The sequence below is a fragment of the Camelina sativa genome, chromosome 2 (assembly GCF_000633955.1).
Source record: "Camelina sativa cultivar DH55 chromosome 2, Cs, whole genome shotgun sequence".
NCBI lineage: Eukaryota > Viridiplantae > Streptophyta > Magnoliopsida > Brassicales > Brassicaceae > Camelina > Camelina sativa.
The window spans coordinates 1,901,158-1,919,776 of record NC_025686.1 but is presented as its reverse complement, the minus strand read 5'-3'; the positions used below and the strand labels follow the sequence as shown (position 1 = coordinate 1,919,776).

The 18,619-nt window shown below is 34.6% G+C and overlaps 1 protein-coding gene and 1 pseudogene across 1 annotated transcript; both read left to right on the top strand.

Moving 5' to 3' along the window:
• LOC104714499 (F-box protein At4g02760-like) lies at positions 7,062–8,447 on the top strand (the record flags this gene model as incomplete). Its single annotated transcript, XM_019229586.1, has 7 exons — positions 7,062–7,219; positions 7,374–7,474; positions 7,559–7,671; positions 7,775–7,839; positions 7,927–7,999; positions 8,084–8,146; positions 8,250–8,447. Coding segments are annotated over 7 exons (771 nt in total), but the record flags the coding sequence as incomplete, so codon positions are not given.
• LOC104747181 lies at positions 17,792–18,546 on the top strand (annotated as a pseudogene).

Here is an 18,619-nt window from a genome sequence, read left to right as displayed (position 1 = left end):
GTAAATTCTATATTAAATTGTATTAAATTTTTTTATTGATATAATCATTTCTAAAATTTTAGTTAGATTATAAAATAACGTTGACTATTAGATATTAATATTCAATTATTTAGATTTAACATATGGAAAATTTATTTCAACGAACTTGTTAGTTGATGATGAAAAGACAAATATAAAGAAAATTCAAAGGCATGACTATTTAAATAGACACACATATTAGAACGAAAAGTTGTGAAGAAAAAATATAAATAAAATATAGTGAAAAGACACAACTCTACAATGAACAGATACAACAGTTTGAATTAAAAAAACAAAACAAGTTTTTTACGAAAAGTTGCAACTATTGTATTTGCACTTGATTATACCTACAAACTCATATAAACTGCTTTTAAATAGAAGACATCTTTATTACCATATTCAAAAGTCAAATCCAAAAGCTCACTATATAATCCATCTAACTTTTCAAAAAAAACTCTAGGTATTTTCATTAAATTTTTATGTATAAAATTAACTAAAAGTTGTAAATTAGATTCATCATTACAAAAATCTTTTGTTAAATCAAGAATTAGAGGAATTTCTTTACTTTTAAAAGAATGAGTGCTAGAGAATAATTTAGAGAGTTGTAAAAACCATTGAGATTGAAATTTTATATTATTTTGTGTCATGACAAAAAAAATAAAAACAGTTCAAACAGACAAATATATATAGATTTCAAAAGATACGAATATTCGAATAGACACAACTCTACAATGAACAGTTGCAACTTTACAAAATAAACTGTTACAATGAACAATCGCAACTTTTTGTAAAACATACTATTTAAATTTTCTACAGATTTTTTTAGAAAATTATCCAAAAGGTAAGATTGAAAAAACACAACTTTTAGTGGCATTTATTCGGATTGCTATTATATATAAAGGAATTTCTTGACTTTTAAAAGAATGAATGTTAGAAAATAATTTAGAATGTAAAAACAGTTGAGATTGAAAATTTAGTTGATTTTGTTTCATAGCCAAAAAAATGAAAACAATTCAAATAGACAAATATATATATATACTAGCAATTGACCCGCGCTACACGCGGTGGTTAGATTAAGGTGTATTCCGAGTAAATTCATCTTTATGTCAGTTTTTGTATTTGATTTTGGTTGTTTATGCTGTTTTGTTGGATATTTTTTTTTTAATAAAAATAGGTTTTGCAGTAAGTATAATTTAGTTTGCTGTTAATGTTTTACGACTATATGCATAAAATTATCGCCTGCTTTCTAATTGCTGCTCGTTGTTAAGTAATTCAGTCTGCGTGAAGTTAGATATAGAAGAATGTTTATCTATGGATCTATAATGACTATTTATGAAGGACGTGTTTGACCCAACCCTATTCACCAAATTGTATCTGAATATATGCCCTTTCTCTGGTTTATGCAAGTAACTGTGACTTTACTTTAGATAATTGAACTGGTCACTCGACTGATGAACGAATTCTTTGCTGTTATATTCTGAAACAAATTATGTAACACAATTAATTTTAATTGGTGGAGGTTTTTTGTAAGCCTAAAAGCAAAGTTACATACTAACTAAAGGAGGGAGGAAAAATATAGTGAGTACACCAATCTGTTTTGACTTTTGAGCAAAGGTTGATCAATAGGGAGTATGATAAACTTTGAGAGATCACGGTAATTGCAAAAAATAACAATGATCAAAACTCAAGAATCAACAAATATTTCGCAACTGTAACTTACTATTTTCTTGTTACTTCAAAAAACGGCCGACCACAAATATTAATTGGCACTATCTCCTCCTCGAGTAGAAACCCATAGCTTGGTACACATTGCCAATTGTAACATCCCCTAACTTCGTGGCTCTGTACACATTGCCATAGCTTCGTGACATTCCCTAACATTACCGATTGTTGATCTAATTGTATATATTATTTATGATTAGATATTGATACTAACATAACATTATTCTGTATAAATTTGAATATACCGNATATGCATAAAATTATCGCCTGCTTTCTAATTGCTGCTCGTTGTTAAGTAATTCAGTCTGCGTGAGGTTAGATATAGAAGAATGTTTATCTATGGATCTATAATGACTATTTATGAAGGACGTGTTTGACCCAACCCTATTCACCAAATGGTATCTGAATATATGCCCTTTCTCTGGTTTATGCAAGTAACTGTGACTTTACTTTAGATAATTGAACTGGTCACTCGACTGATGAACGAATTCTTTGCTGTTATATTCTGAAACAAATTATGTAACACAATTAATTTTAATTGGTGGAGGTTTTTTGTAAGCCTAAAAGCAAAGTTACATACTAACTAAAGGAGGGAGGAAAAATATAGTGAGTACACCAATCTGTTTTGACTTTTGAGCAAAGGTTGATCAATAGGGAGTATGATAAACTTTGAGAGATCACGGTAATTGCAAAAAATAACAATGATCAAAACTCAAGAATCAACAAATATTTCGCAACTGTAACTTACTATTTTCTTGTTACTTCAAAAAACGGCCGACCACAAATATTAATTGGCACTATCTCCTCCTCGAGTAGAAACCCATAGCTTGGTACACATTGCCAATTGTAACATCCCCTAACTTCGTGGCTCTGTACACATTGCCATAGCTTCGTGACATTCCCTAACATTACCGATTGTTGATCTAATTGTATATATTATTTATGATTAGATATTGATACTAACATAACATTATTCTGTATAAATTTGAATATACCGAATCTCATGAATATTGCTTAAAGGTAAAATATAATATCATATCGTTATAACAATTTTTCCCGAGCTTGCTTTATCTATCGAAATAATTGCAACGAACCATAAACGACCAATTCATGAAAGTACATATCTTATCTCACTTTCCATGATTATATGGCCAAACTGTTAAACCCGACTTGAAATCTAATAATCTATTTAATAATGTATGTCATTTAATTTTCTACAAACTCATTCGTTTCACACAATTAATGAGACGTCAGAGATTTTAATTTAGTCATGTGTGATTTTGTATTCCCGATTATCTTTTCAAGTTTTACTAATTTATTTTTAAACACTTTTAACTTTAATTCTTTCATCATTACTGATGATGCACTCCTTTTGGCCTCTACTTTTTTCCACTTTCTATTGGATAACACATAACACATATTAGACTGTAAAATGATTTTCAAGATGTATTATAACTATTTTCTCTTTAATTACTATCTTTCAATACTTAAATTTGGATTAGAAGCATTTGATTCAATTAACGAAACATCAATTTTTTTTCCTTTTTGATCATGTTATAAAATAATATTTCACTTTTAATTTTATTTTTCCTGTTTAAAATTTTATAAATAAAATTACAGAATTTTTTTAATTCTACCATAATTTTAAAATTTTACTTCCATTCCACAACTCAATAATACACAATTACATATTTATTTTTATTCTACCATAAATTTAAAATTTACTTCCATTCTAAAACTCAATAATACATTTATAATTTTAATTATGATCAGTTTAATAGAAAATTGTAATTATACTATTACCACTTATAAAAAATTATAGTATTGTTTTCTTATTTTAAAATTTTATTTATTTTACTAATTATATTTTTTATTTAAACTTTATATTAATTATAATTAACATAAATATGCGCTAACTGAATATTTTAAATTTATTTTAAAGTAAAAAAATTGCTTAGGTGGATGTTTTTGTAGCTAGAAATGATGATATATAATTACAAGATCAATGGAGATTCTAATCATAGTTCTTGTCTTCTTGCTAAGAAAATATTTTAGTTGTCTCTTATAATTATGTGTCTTAACCATATGATGCACATATCTGTAAAAGAACTAAACATAAACGATACATATAAAAAATTTAGGTACGAATAGGTTATAATATTATTCCAAATTCAGTGTTTTACTTCATATATATCGGGTAAATGCTCTATTCTTTTCTTTTGTTTTTTATTTTTATTTTTTTATTTTTTATTTTTTATGGTTGAATAATAAAATTAGAGTTTCGTTAATACCGCTGATCCACATGATTTAAAAATATTATCAGGTTGAATTCACATGATTTAAAAATAGTATTGGACCTACAGATTTTGGATAAAATAGTGATGGACCTACATATTTTGGATGAAATAGTGCTGGGCCTACAAACTTTGGATTAAATCTAGTGGATCAGTTTGTCATTTCTATAATTGTTTAAAGGCCTTATTAAAATCTGTAAGGTCACAAAAATTAAAGAGGATGTGGCTGATGTGGCAGCACCAGGAGTGAGTAAAGTGAACTTTATATATATAGATATATATATATATATTTCAAAAGATATGAATGTTCCAATCAATACAACTTTACAGTGAACAGTTGTACATTTTCATAAATAACCGTTTTAATGATCCATCACGACTTTTCAGAAAATATCCAAAAGGTACAATTGAAAAAACACAACTGTTGGTTGCATTTTCCAAAAGGTACGATTGAAAAAACACAACTGTTGGTCGCATTTTTTCAGATTGTTATTATTATATAGATTTCTGCTCTTTTCATTTGATACCATCTAATACATTTCTACAAACCCGAAATCTTATATAATATGAGAAGGTTTTTTTAAATCTTACTCACATTATGACATTTGACATTCTCTTTTAGTGACACTTGTCATCCTTTATTTCTATTTTTTTCAAAAAATTTATATCGTTTTCAATTCCAAAATAATCATACTTCTCTTATCCAATTGGTACAATTAACATATATTTTTAATCCACTTTTATATCTTAAGTTCTTTTGTCAAACAAAATCAAATTTTTTTATAATAAAATCTCATATTATATATTTGATACAAAATTTACTATTCTATAATATTTACTAATAAATAACTGATAATTGATACATTTGTTTTACACATTTTCTTATATTTTATTTAATTTGACTTTCATCCTTTAAAGTGAAAAAATACACACTATTTTATAATAAAAGAAAATATCTTAAGAAAAACTATATCTTGGATGAGAAATGAAATAGTTTAAATACATGATTATGATTATGCTTTTATGTAATTTTATAAACCTTAACTATTACACATTTTATAATCATATAATGTTTTCTTTCATTAATTGAGTAGGCAATAAAGTTAGTTACTTCCACTTAAATCCTATTAAATTTAGATAAAATATTTGTAACTGTCAATAAAATATTTTGAACCTAAGAGTAACATCTATATAGTCATAGGTAGACATTTACTTAAATACTTGGACTCAAATTTACTCTCAAATTCTAGATCTGTTCTAACGAATCATCATCGCTACCAGAGGAAAACAGATCGTCAAGTTTCTTGATATGATGGTACTCTTCTCCAATCCTCGATGATCAAACAGAGGTTTGATGTCTAGCAAGGGGTCCTAATAATTATTCAAAATATGTTTACTCTTTCTCTCCATAATCAAGATATATGTCATGTGTTATGTGTTTCACAGATGAGAAGAAGAGTGAAAAACATGGCCAAGTCTCTTCCAACTTTTATAGTTACGTATACACATTTTATTTTTGGTAGAATAGTTACATAGATGCATTGACAAGTTATATTTTGTGAAATAATCTTGTCCCATTAAACAATATGTTTTCCTCACTAAAATCTACTCCATCCAATACTTATTATTCCATTTTCTAGAGAGAAAAAAATGTTGCACAAAAAAAAAATTCTAGGTTTCCTATATATTTTTAATAAGTAATTAATGACAAATTGTAAACTTCAAAAAAGAAACTGAATATTATTGATTGAAATTTGTTAATAAAAAAAATAATGCAACTAAAGTCAGTTTCTAATATGTTTTCTTAATATGTTTGAAAATCCTAAAATATGGATTAATTAGGAACAGCAGGAGTATTGTCCAATATAACCATTTAATACAGTCCCACATAAATTTTAAACTAATGTACTATTTAAAATTTTCAACAGTAAATGGAAAAAGGGCGGATTATGATTTGTGGCAACATTTTCATTTTGTTGGATGAAAGGGATTTTGTTTTGTATTACAATATTGGCCAGGCTGGATTGTGGAGAATCACTATCCATGAAGATGGAGGCATATCAAAGGCACTTCAAATATTTGGACTGAGCAAAATAAAAATTAATTATACAGAGATGAGTCGTAAAAAAAGCAAGCAATAGAAAAAATGGTACATCAATACTCCATAGTATAAAATTTATAAAAGTCAAACTTTTTATTTACGAAATCATTCACAAAATCAAAAAAGTTGAGGCAAGTTCATTCAAAAGCGATGGAGAGATAATGTTTAGTATTTGAAGTTTAGGGTTTAGAATATAGTTATTTTGTATATATAAGGGTATCATTGAAAGTGGATTACAAGAGAGGATATTTTAAAATTATTTGTTGTTAAGTATTACTTTTAGATGATGAAAGTAAAATTAATATATAGAACAACATTAAATTATCTATCAAAGTAATTATATATTAAGGTCTTACAATTTTCTCTTTAGAAAACTTATCAGTTTATTTTCTTTCCAAAAAAACAAAAATGTAAATAAATATAATTTATTTTTATTACTTAATGAAAAAACCAAATTAAATTGATTTTGCGGTAACTAAAACAATGGTCATATTATTATAGTAACATATTGTCTAAATATTTTCAACAATTCTGTGTAGTTTAACTTTTTTTCTATCTTAAAAATGACTCTTTTATGAAGCATCATACAACATTTATATATTAAAATATTATAGTTAAAACGTAATATTATGAAAATTAATTTTCAAAACATATTAACAATTACATATATATTTTATATGCAATTGAATAGAATTTGATTCTTTATTTCAAACTAATAATGTATACATAACTCACTATGCGTGGGCTACTTTCTAGTGTAATAATATTTGTGATGTTTTTATAGGGTTTTCGTCACCTGAAGCACATTAATTTGTCGAGATCGCCTAAAATTAGTGGTTGCTATTAATCTGATTTGTGCTGTCTGCAACACCTAGATAAAGAAAATGGATTTTACCAGTTTTATAGAATAACTGGTGTCTAATTAACATCTGTGTCATCTATTGAGTGATACTAACTTTTTCCATTCAACTAGGGGTTATTTGAGAAGTCTACACCTTTACCATCTCAGAATGATGGATGGCGAGTCCTTATCTCCTGTGTTGTCAGCCTGTTTAAATCTCACTGATTTGAAGATTGTTGGATTGTAAGCTGGCTTGGATCCCCTGAACTTCAGGAATTCTCCATTTCATTGTTGCTTTGTTTTATTTTTCCTCGAGACGCCATCTTCTATGTTTTTGAGTATTTTTTTTTGGTAGATTTTTTGTTGATATATATATATATATTTTTGCATTAATTAGTGTTTCAGGACGCGGGTTAAATCCACTAGAGCAGTTAGGTTTACTCACGAGAAACTGTCGCTTGATAGAGAACCTGTTCATAGAGATATATAATTCAGCAGGTAAATGTTTGTGCTATGAAGTTTTCCTTTGTATTTCATTTGAGTGTTTGCTCAAAGTTACCTACTTTGTGACTGGGAGTATAGGCCGTATAACAGATTCAAGCTTGTTAGAGTTTGGGGATAATTTCCCCAACTTAATTTCGCTATCACTCCTATGTTTTCGGCTAAATGACGCAATAGCACAAAAATTAATTAAGGTATGGCTCCTCTGGTTTTATTGTTATTTCTGCTCTTTTCATTTGATACCATCTAATACATTTCTACAAACCCGGAATAATTATATTTGTGATGTTTTTACAGGGTTTTCGTCACCTGAAGCACATTAATTTGTCGAGATCGCCTGTAATTAGTGGTTGCTTTTTGAGGTTAATGTCTTTTGAGTAAATGTTAATGAAATCTTTATTAAGGGTTTTTGGTAGCAAATTATTTATGGCTTAAGATTTTGGTGGTAGGGGTTTGGGACTTTGCTGCAAAGATAGTCCACTGGAGACTCTACTATTGTGCAACTGCAATTCTCTAAAGGAGGTAAAACACAACTAATTTTTATTTAGTTTTGTACTTCATTCTTAAAGTCACAGTCATGAGTTTTGACCGCACATTGGAATTCAGAGAGAAGTTTTGCTGTTTTTGAATTCTTTACTCGACGGAGACTTCAAATCCATTCGACTTATCGTAAGTTCTTATAGGAAATTTGCTAGTTTTTACATAAATTTGCGTATGACACAAGTAAATTTTCATTATCTTAATTAATGTCTTCTTCTTTTTTCTTCTATAGGACGTATCTAACAACCAAGGTTTAGTCTCTGACTCTGATGATGAAGGCAGTAGTTCTTCTGGACCAAGGTGTAGAATCAAAACAGAGCTCAAAGAACAGAACACAAGTATCTTAATAAGAATTGCTCTCTTATTAATCTTAAGGAAACTTACTCAAAACCTTAAGTCTCAAAATCTCATAAGTTGTGCTACAAACTAGCACCTCCTTATATAGAGGGTAAAACACCAAAACCAAAACACAATAGGATAAGTCTACAATTATATTTTAGATCCTCCTAAAACATACTAATCCTTATCTTTTGTATATTTAGATTCTCCTAAATATACTTGGCTTTATCCTCAAGTTATTGCAAGCTTACAACATTTTCCCCCTTAAGCTTGTAATCTTCTTCACTCACTTCACATACTCCCATAAGAGTCTTCATTTCTTTAAACTTCATTCTTCCTAGAGCCTTGGTTAGGATGTCAGCCTTCTGTATGTTACCAGGAACATGCTCCACGCTTACCTGCTCCTTTTCGACACACTCACGTATGAAGTGGAAGCGAGTGTGTATGTGTTTGTTGCGGCCGTGAAACACAGGGTTCTTGGTGAGGGCAATGGTTGATTTGTTATCGACTCGGATGATGACTCTCTCGCTTTTCTGCCCAGTCACCTCTTCAAGGAGTTCTTGAAGCCAGATTGCTTGTTTAGCTGCCTCTGTGGCTGCCATAAATTCTGCTTCACACGAAGATAAAGCAACAATCTCCTGCTTCTGTGAACACCAAGTTATCGGCGACTCTCCTAGATAAAACATATGCCCCGTGGTGCTTTTGTCGTCATCCACATCAACATTATACGAACTGTCACTGTATCCCACAAGACTCACCTCACTTGTGCGTTTGTAAAACAGTCCAAAAAAGCATGTTCCCCGAAGATATCTCAGAATTTGTTTCAAGCTTGCTCCATGTGACGCTTTAGGATCCTGCATATACTTGCTCAAGACACCAACACTATAGGCGAGATCAGGACGTGTGTGAATCAAGTATCGGAGACATCCTATGCTTCTCCGATATCTCTGTCCGTCAATAGCACTTTCTCCTTGTGACTTGGACAACTTCAAGTTCATATCCATTGGTATATGTGTTGAGTTGCAGTCTCCCATTCCAGTCTCCTCCAAGATTCTAAGCGCATACCTCTCTTGCTTTAGAATAATCCCTTCATCGAGCTGCCTTACCTCAATACCTAGGTAATATGTAAGCAGTCCAAGGTCACTCATTTCAAATTTCTCAGCCATTGCAAGCTTAAATGCAGAGATTGAAGCTTGAGAGTTCCCAGTGACGAGTAAGTCATCTACATACACAGCGACAACAAGAAGATCTTCCTCTATCTTCTTATAGTACAAGGATGGCTCCTTAGAACACCTTTGAAACTTCATTTCTCTCAGAGTCTGATTTAGCTTAGCATTCCAAGCTCTAGGTGCTTGTTTTAAGCCATAAAGAGCTTTCTGCAATTTGTAGACTTTTCTCTCGCTCCCCTTGACTATAAAACCCTCTGGTTGATGAACAAACACTTGTTCCTTGAGATCACCGTACAAAAACGCTGTTTTCACATCCAAGTGATGTATCTTCCATCCGTTAGAGGCTGAGTAAGCAATGATGAACCTAATTGTTTCCATTCGAGCCACAGGTGCAAAGACTTCGTCATAATCAATCCCATGTCTCTGTACATATCCTTTCGCCACTAACCTTGCCTTGTATTTGTTTATGCTTCCATCTGAGTTTCTCTTGATCTTGAATACCCATTTTAAACCAATAGGCTTCACTCCAGAAGGTAGCTCAACTAGACTTCAGGTGTTGTTTTTCTCAATTGACGCAAGCTCATCTTCACATGCTCTAATCCAAACCTCCGAGGTTGAAGCTTCGGCATAACTCCAGGGTTCTTCGTTAAAAGACAGTAGAAGACGATCAAGTTCCTCATCCTGTGTAACATAGTCAGAAAGATATCTTGGTTATGCTCTAACTCTCGCAGGTCGTCTTACCGTTGACTTTTGCAGATCAGTGTTATCATCATCACTCGATTCATCACCTTCTTCTCTATCATGTTGTTCCAGTTCTGGCTCCGTGAATGTCTGATCAACATTACCATCGTCATCATCTTCTCCAGCTTGACTTATTAGACGAACTCCTCTGTTTCCAAATTCACCAATCGAAACAGAGAAATCTGTAGGATCTTTACCTTCCTCGGTTTCATCTTTTGTCCAGTTCCAGCCTCTACTTTCATCAAAACGTACGTCTCGACTCACAATGATTCTTTTGCTCAGTGGATCAAGCAACCGATATGCTTTAGAGCCTGGTTCAGTTCCAAGGTTCACCAACATTCTCGATCTGTCATCGAGCTTTCTTCTACCCACAGACTCTGTTCTCGCAAACACAATGCAGCCAAACGTTCTCAGATGATTAAGATTTGGTTTCACGCCTTTTAGCATCTCATATGGAGTCTTATTGACCAAGGACCTTGTCGCAATCCTGTTGATCAAATATGTGGAGTGTCGCACCGCTTCTCCCCACAAATAGTTTGGTAAGTCCATATGTTTTAAGATGCTCCTCGACATTCCTAGAAGCGTTCTGTTTCTCCTCTCAACAACACCGTTTTGTTGAGGTGAGTACGGAGCTGTCAACTGTCGTACAATTCCGTTCTGTTCACAAAAAGATTGGAACTCGGCTGAGTTGAACTCACCACCCCTATCGGTTCTAAAAGCCTTGACTTCGCACTTAGTCTCTTGTTTAACGATCCTCTTAAATTTCTTGAATTTATCAAGGGCTTCACTCTTCTCCTTTAACAGAACAGTCCACATATAGCGTGAAAAATCATCTATGATCACAAAGATATACCTTTTCTGAGCCATTGTTGACGGTGTGATTGGTCCACAGAGATCACCGTGTAAGAGCTCCAATGCCTGTTTGGCTCTAAACACGGTTGCCTTTGGGAACGGATCCCTTGTTTGTTTTCCGAGCAAACAAGACATGCAGGTTTGTCTTTCAACTTTGATATTTGGTATGCCTGTGACCAAATCTTTGCTTATCATTAACCTCATTGTGTCTGTATTGACATGACCCAGTCGTGCATGCCAAGTACTCGAAGGTGAGCTTGTAGAGACCAAGTGAAGACATTCGACCCTCTCGACTTCCATTACCACCTTGTAAAGTCGATTTTTCGACCTTGATGTTCTCACAATCAGCCTTCCTGCTCGATCATATAACATCAACTTATCTTCTAGCATTCGTACCTCACAACCTGCCTCAGTGGCTTGTCCTAAACTCACTATGTTACTCTTCAAATCCGGTATGTAGTAGATGTTGTGTAGAGCTTTCTTTTCACCATTCTCAAGCAAGAACCTTATAGATCCTTTTCCCTTTATGTCAACCCGGGAATCATCTCCAAAACAAATTTTTCCCGAAACATCCTCACTCAGTTCATAAAAGAAGCTTCTATTTTCACTCATATGGTTGCTCGCCCCATTGTCAAGATACCATATGTTGTCGGTATCCATACCAACCTCAAAATTACTCGGTTTCACCTTATCTTCCTGGAGATAGACTACTTCATTCATCATTAACTCATCAGCTGTATGAGTATCTTCTTCTTTCTTTTCGACTATCTCTTGTAACTTGAGTAATCTGTCAGGGCAATCAGAGGCGTAATGGCCTTGCTTATCACATCTGAAACAGGTAATATGCGACAGATCAGGTTCCTTGTCCTTCTGTTGAAATCCGAACCTGCCACGGCCTCTACCTCTGGAAGAACGACCTCCTCGTCCTCTTCCTCTGTATCCTCCAAAAGAGTTTGCATTGGCAAACATGAGCTTACCTTGGTCATCATCTTGATCTGCCTCTTCTTCTCCGATTCTTTCTTCATATGCTTTTAGGCGTCCTACAATGTTTTCGAAGCTTGTTTTGTTCAAGTCAAGTACTTGTTCAAGAGAAGCGACAATTTGAATGAACTTCTTTCGAGGAAGACTTGACATAAACTTCTTAACAATCACAGGTTCTGCAAACTCCTTGCCTAAAGCAGCTGATTTCGTCGAAATTTCAGAGAGTTTTTCAGCGAATTCATCAATCTTCTCCGTGTCTTTCATCTTTAGGCGATCAAATTCTGCCATTAGAGTCTGCAGTCTCGCCTCTTTTACCATATCAGCTCCTACATGTCTCGCTCGTATAGCTTCCCACATCTCCTTTGCTGTTTCCTGAGCTCCAATTTGAAGAGTAAGAGAGTCGGGAATAGATTGGACGATGAGAGCGATCGCCAGGTCATTCTTAGATTCATCAATGTTTCCCTTCTCAATTACTTCCCAAGCTTTGTGAACCCTGAGACAGATCTTCATCTTCATGGCCCATACAGTGTAATTGCTTGAAGTCAGAGTGGGACACTTGATAGATGAAGATCCTCCTCCTTCAGACGAACCAAGGTTGTCATCTTTTCTTGTTACCAACGCTTTGTCTTCACCACCCTCTGTCAATGATTTCACGTCTTCTCCTGCCATTGTTTAGCTCTGATACCACGTGTAGAATCAAAACAGAGCTCAAAGAACAGAACACAAGTATCTTAATAAGAATTGCTCTCTTATTAATCTTAAGGAAACTTACTCAAAACCTTAAGTCTCAAAATCTCATAAGTTGTGCTACAAACTAGCACCTCCTTATATAGAGGGTAAAACACCAAAACCAAAACACAATAGGATAAGTCTACAATTATATTTTAGATCCTCCTAAAACATACTAATCCTTATCTTTTGTATATTTAGATTCTCCTAAATATACTTGGCTTTATCCTCAAGTTATTGCAAGCTTACAACACAAGGTAACTGATTTTTTCAGAATTGATTTGTTTTTACATATATATATATACGGTTGTTTGTTGTAGATTTCCAATCGAGGAGCTGAAAAAACAAAGACCAGATGTCACATTTGTGGCAAATTTTGAATCGCAATCATCATCATCATCAAGGTTCATCAATAACTAGCTTTATTACGCTATCCTTTATTACGCAATCACATTTGTGTTTTTGTAATATTTCAGCTCAGGTGATGTATATCTCGACGGCACCTCTTCCTGGACTTCTGAGACTAGCAGCGATAGCCCCCTTTTCTGGACTTCTAATAATAACAGCGAGGATGAGCATGACTACGACGTGGACTCTATATAAGTTCAAAGGCCCTTATAATTTATTTTTGGGGTACCCAGAGAAAGTCAATATATTGTTTCATTCTCCCCGAGAATCTAAATAGTTTGTCTTCCTCCTTCTAACCTTCTCCATTAATTGGTTGCTAATGGATTTGTCCAAGAATTCATGTAATCCGTCTTCTAATAGTTCTCGAAGAAACACGATCACTTCAAAAGTAAGAAATATTCAAACTGCTTCATCTGCTGTGACGATCTCTATTTCAGTAATAATCGCAGTTTCGTGCTCTGATTCTGCATTTTACACGGAATCTGAAGGAGGTCTGTGATTCAGAATAGGGTCAGCCTGTCCGTTGCTTTAACTAAAGAGAAAACAAAGATGGACAAAGCGACTATGACTTATATAGTCTGAGTGTCTTGGCCTTTTATCTTCTTAGAAGAGTTGAAAGACCAGATCTTACATTCACCATGAATATGTTCCTCATCCCCATTTGTTTTTGTTATAGCGGAGGAGCACTTGCTGTTAATGAGAGAGTTCTGAAGTTGGAAACATCTTTAACCATTGATGAAAAAGTTCCAAAACAGATAGTTGTTTCTTTCTAACATGTACTACTTTATAAATCCACTTTAAGTTACGAAACGACAATGTGTATACTGATAACTAAGTTTGAGAGACCCTCACTATGTAGTTTTGCAAGTTTACCAAATTCTCCCGGAGTCCACAATACGCGATAGTATCATTAATTCTCTCCTCGGATTTAGATATAGAGATATCTAACAAATGTGCCATGTACAGTAAAAAAAACTTATGAAATCTGCCATATATGCTAAAACCTTTCGAAATCTGCTATGTCCATGGCATTGGGTGTGAGTTTAATTACCCAATTGACCTTCAAGTTAACTGTAGTAAATAAATTAAAATTGTTTCTGAAACTCAATCGTCGCCATCTTCTTCCTCTCCGGTAATCGCTCTTTCTCATGCGTATCTCCGTTCCCAAAACCGTTGCTACCATTTGCTATTACTCAACTCCATTCTTCTGGGGAAACCGCCGGTCGTCACTAAAAAATTATCTCCTTCGTATATTTCCGGCGAAAATCAGTTCGCCTTCTCGCCTATGAGTTTCTCTACTCAGAAATTATCGCCTAGCAGTTCGCCTTCTCACAGTCGTCGTCGAAGTGGTCTAACAGATCCCTCTGATTCCGTCAACGACACAACCGAAGCCGATTATCAGCTTGCCCCCACCGTAGGGTAAGTGGACCACATCAGAATAGGTTTTTCTGGTATTGTGGACCAGATCTGTAAATATCAATTATGTTGTCCATTGTTTCCTTATATTACGAATGTGGACGACACTTATGTCTTTTTAAGTTGTCCACCATAAGATGTCTACCGTAAGTTTTATTTTCTATGTGGTCCACCGTTTGCTGTTCACTACAGATTAGTTGTCGTCTACTGTTTTTACATATTGTCTATTACATTGTCATATTTTCTGATGTCTACCATTCAATGTTGTCCACCGATGTTGTTTTCTCCGTTTGCTGTTCACTACAGATTAGTTGTCGTCTACTATGTTTACGTATTGTCTATTACATTGTAATATTTTCTAATCACCTTTAATATGTTTTCTACTACTTAATTGTTTTATAAATTTACTCAAATGATGAACAACTTGTATTAATTTGCTGTCCACTTTGTTTTGATGGACAAGTTCCAATATGAATATGTTGTCCACCTTGTTTTGATGGACAAGTTCCAATAAGAATATGTTGTCCACCTTGTTTTGATGGACAAGTTCCAATATAAATATTGTTGTCCACCTTGTTTTGGTGGATAAGTTCCAATATGAATATATTGTCCACCACTCCGTAAAATGCTTTTTATAACGCGCCGTCTTTCCACCCTGGAAACAAATCTTAATTGCAAGGGTAATCTAGTAAAATTGAAACTACCATGTTTAATGAATATGTCAGATTTGAAAAGGTTTTACCAATATGGCAGATTTGAAAAGAATTTTTAAAAATATGGCATAAATGACAAAAATCCCTTAAATATACTCTATGAGAGAGTCTATGTATACCATGGAATCTATTTGACGTTTATATATATAAATAGTGTTTGATTTGGGCTTATCTTGGGGTTCTAACTAAAAACCAATTGGCTATTAGTAGATTGACCCTAACTCTTTATATATTACTAACACGTCTCCCCTTCAAACCAAGGACCTATTAACACGTCTCCTCGAGATGATAACTCCATCTCGAACGTTCCCACTTAGACCGACAATAAACCCCTTGAGCTCTGATACCATGTTTGATTTGGGCTTATCTTGGGCTTCTAACTAAAAACCAATTGGCTATTAGTAGATTGACCCTAACTCTTTATATATTAATGATAATCCCTTTAAACTTCAGATGCGGGACTTGGATTGTATCCCAACAAATAGAGGTCTCCCAAACGTCATATATCTTCCTTCTCTCCAAGAATCTGAATCGTTTCGTCTTCCTCCTTCTAATATTCGCAACTACTTGGTACTTTGGTAGTCATGCTAATGGATTTGTCCAGGAAGTAGTGATTTCCGTTTTCTTACATTCAAACGGGCTCTTCTCGAAATCGATCGAAGCTGCCACGATCTCTATTCCAGTTACAACCGCCGCTCCCGGTTAAGATTATGACGACAGAAAATCATGCAAACCAAGGTAACTAATATTTTTAGATTGTTTACCATTTGACAAACAGTAATCATGGTTAATGACGCTGACGCACCAGAGTTTATATGGCCATCCTCAGCTTTCCCACAATTGGATGTGGCCAACAACACAAGTGTGGGTAATGCAGATTTTGCTACTGAACTAAAAGCTGAAGGCAGACTAGGGTTGTTCTTTGATAGGGCCAGATCTTGTCGGAAACCGATAGCTGTCACCCTCAACGTGACTGCGTATTACAATGGAATTGTTTCCACCATTTTCGAATCCATGACTCACCTACTCCAGACGAAGAAGACAGAGCTTAGCAACAACAATATCACCAATCGAATCACTCAAGTTTCGAATCAACTCGCTATTGGGGCATGTGTTGCGACTTATCTCAAACTACGTGCTCTTATAGTTACTGAATTCCCTGACGGGTATACTTCAGCTTATCTCAAAAGGCCAAAAGGAATCACGTACGACTTACCTGTGGTCGTTGCACCATTTGCTTTTGCAATTCAACAACTCGGAGCTGTCAACATCACTAACCTCCCTCATAAGGCACGTTATGTCCCAGTTCTCCCTCCTACAGGACATCAATACGGACTTCCGAGAAACAAAGTTTGGAACCCTGAGGCGTACGCACAAGCTGTGGAATATGCTAGAAACTTCGGACTCCACTTTCATGTGGTTGATACGAACCTGAAGACCGGTACCGCCTGGTGGTTACTGAGACAACACTTCTCTGAAGAAATGTTCGAGTTGAAGCTCCCGTTCCCGGAGGTAAACTACACTTCTGCCATGGCACTCACACACTCACTCTTCCTGCTCAAGAAAGACAACGAGGAGGACCTTGACCCATCAAACGCTATTTTCGATCTCAACCCTTGTGGAGAGTCCGACTACGGTTCCATACTACGTAACCCTCACCCTGGCATCAACGTCACCACGTTCATGACCATTGATGAAAGTGCCATCTTAGTTCTTACATCTAACTTTTGAAACCACTTGTTAAGTTTTAAAACGATAATGTTGACTTTAGTGGCTAAGTTTGAGACTGCTATGCTGTGTTTTAGGACTCCTAATCATATGTTAAAACTGTTTCATTCTCCTCTGCTTTGCGGGAAACCCTCTGTTTTCCCAAAAACGTGCGTTTGAAGTTTCCTTAAAATGCTGCGTTTTGTAGTTAAATTGAAAGGGAGAGAGTCTAATTTCGAAAGTTGTCTTCTTTATCTCTGATGGAACCTTCTCAAAACCCCAGCAAGCGATTTTGCAAAATCCAAAACCCAAAACCCTAGTTTACTTTTGGTTTACATGTGTTTCAAAATTCAGCTATAAAACCATAAATTAATTAAGACGTTTTTACTAAACGTATTAGGGGGTTATCAGAAAAACAAAAAAAAAAGGAAATAAATTTGATGGTTTAGTCAAACCAGCCTTGGTTCGTCTCAGGAGATCTTTCTGTAATTAGAATCCAGAAAAGGAAAACAATTTTACTTATCGTTTAATTACTGTGATTAGTGGAGTCAGAAAATGGAAAACAACAAGGATTAATTTAGAAGCTGAGTTTCTTAAGTCTCTATATATATGATTAGAAGAAACAGAGTGAGTTCCATCGCATTCTTTTGCAAACACAAGGAAAAAAAAAAAAATTCACAGAGTCGTCTTGATCGTTCTCTTGGTTTGTGATTTGTGAAAATTAAAAAGACATCATAATAAGAATGGGTGGGTTGAAGAGGAAGATTGATACAGGGAAGAAGATAGATGGGAAAAATCCACGAGCGGTTGCTTTCTCAAAACGTCGTAAGGGTCTTTTCAACAAAGCCTCAGAGCTTTGTCTTCTCTCCGACTGTCAGATCGCGATTAGCGACTCCGGTTTCTTCTAACTCACACGCCGGTTTCTACTCTTTTGGCCACTCCTCTGTCGATCGTGTTGTTGCAGCTTTCCTCGCGGATCAGACTCCTTCTCGGGATGATGATGATGATGATGAAAAGTTAGGGTTTTGGTGGGAAGATGAGAGTGTCGCCAATTCAGAGAATCCGGAGGAATTGGGTGCCGCGATTGATTCGATGACGAAGATGTTACACGATCTCAAGGAGTTGCAAAGCAAGCAAAGGGTTCCTGTTTACGTGGAGGAGAAGGAAAAGGCTGGACCTTCTTCACACATAACTCATCAAAGGAACGATCTTGTGGAAGTGGAGGAGAAGGAGAACAACAACAATGCTTTAAGTGGAAACGTGGGTGGATCATGCAACCAAGGGCTTGAGGACTTTGATCAATTAATTGATTATGCGATTAATTCTGATGCCTTCAATGACTTACCCTCCATTGATTCTGATTTATTCAGTGACTTACCCTCCATTGATTCACACGTAACTCATCAGGAGCAAACCCTAAATCATCAACCCTGTTCTTCAAGTCTGTGCATTGATGTAGATGATGTATCTGTGAATGAAGAACAACAAACCCTAGCTGTGTGTGGGACCTTCGATGTTGATGATCAAATCTTTGATCGTGAGACGAG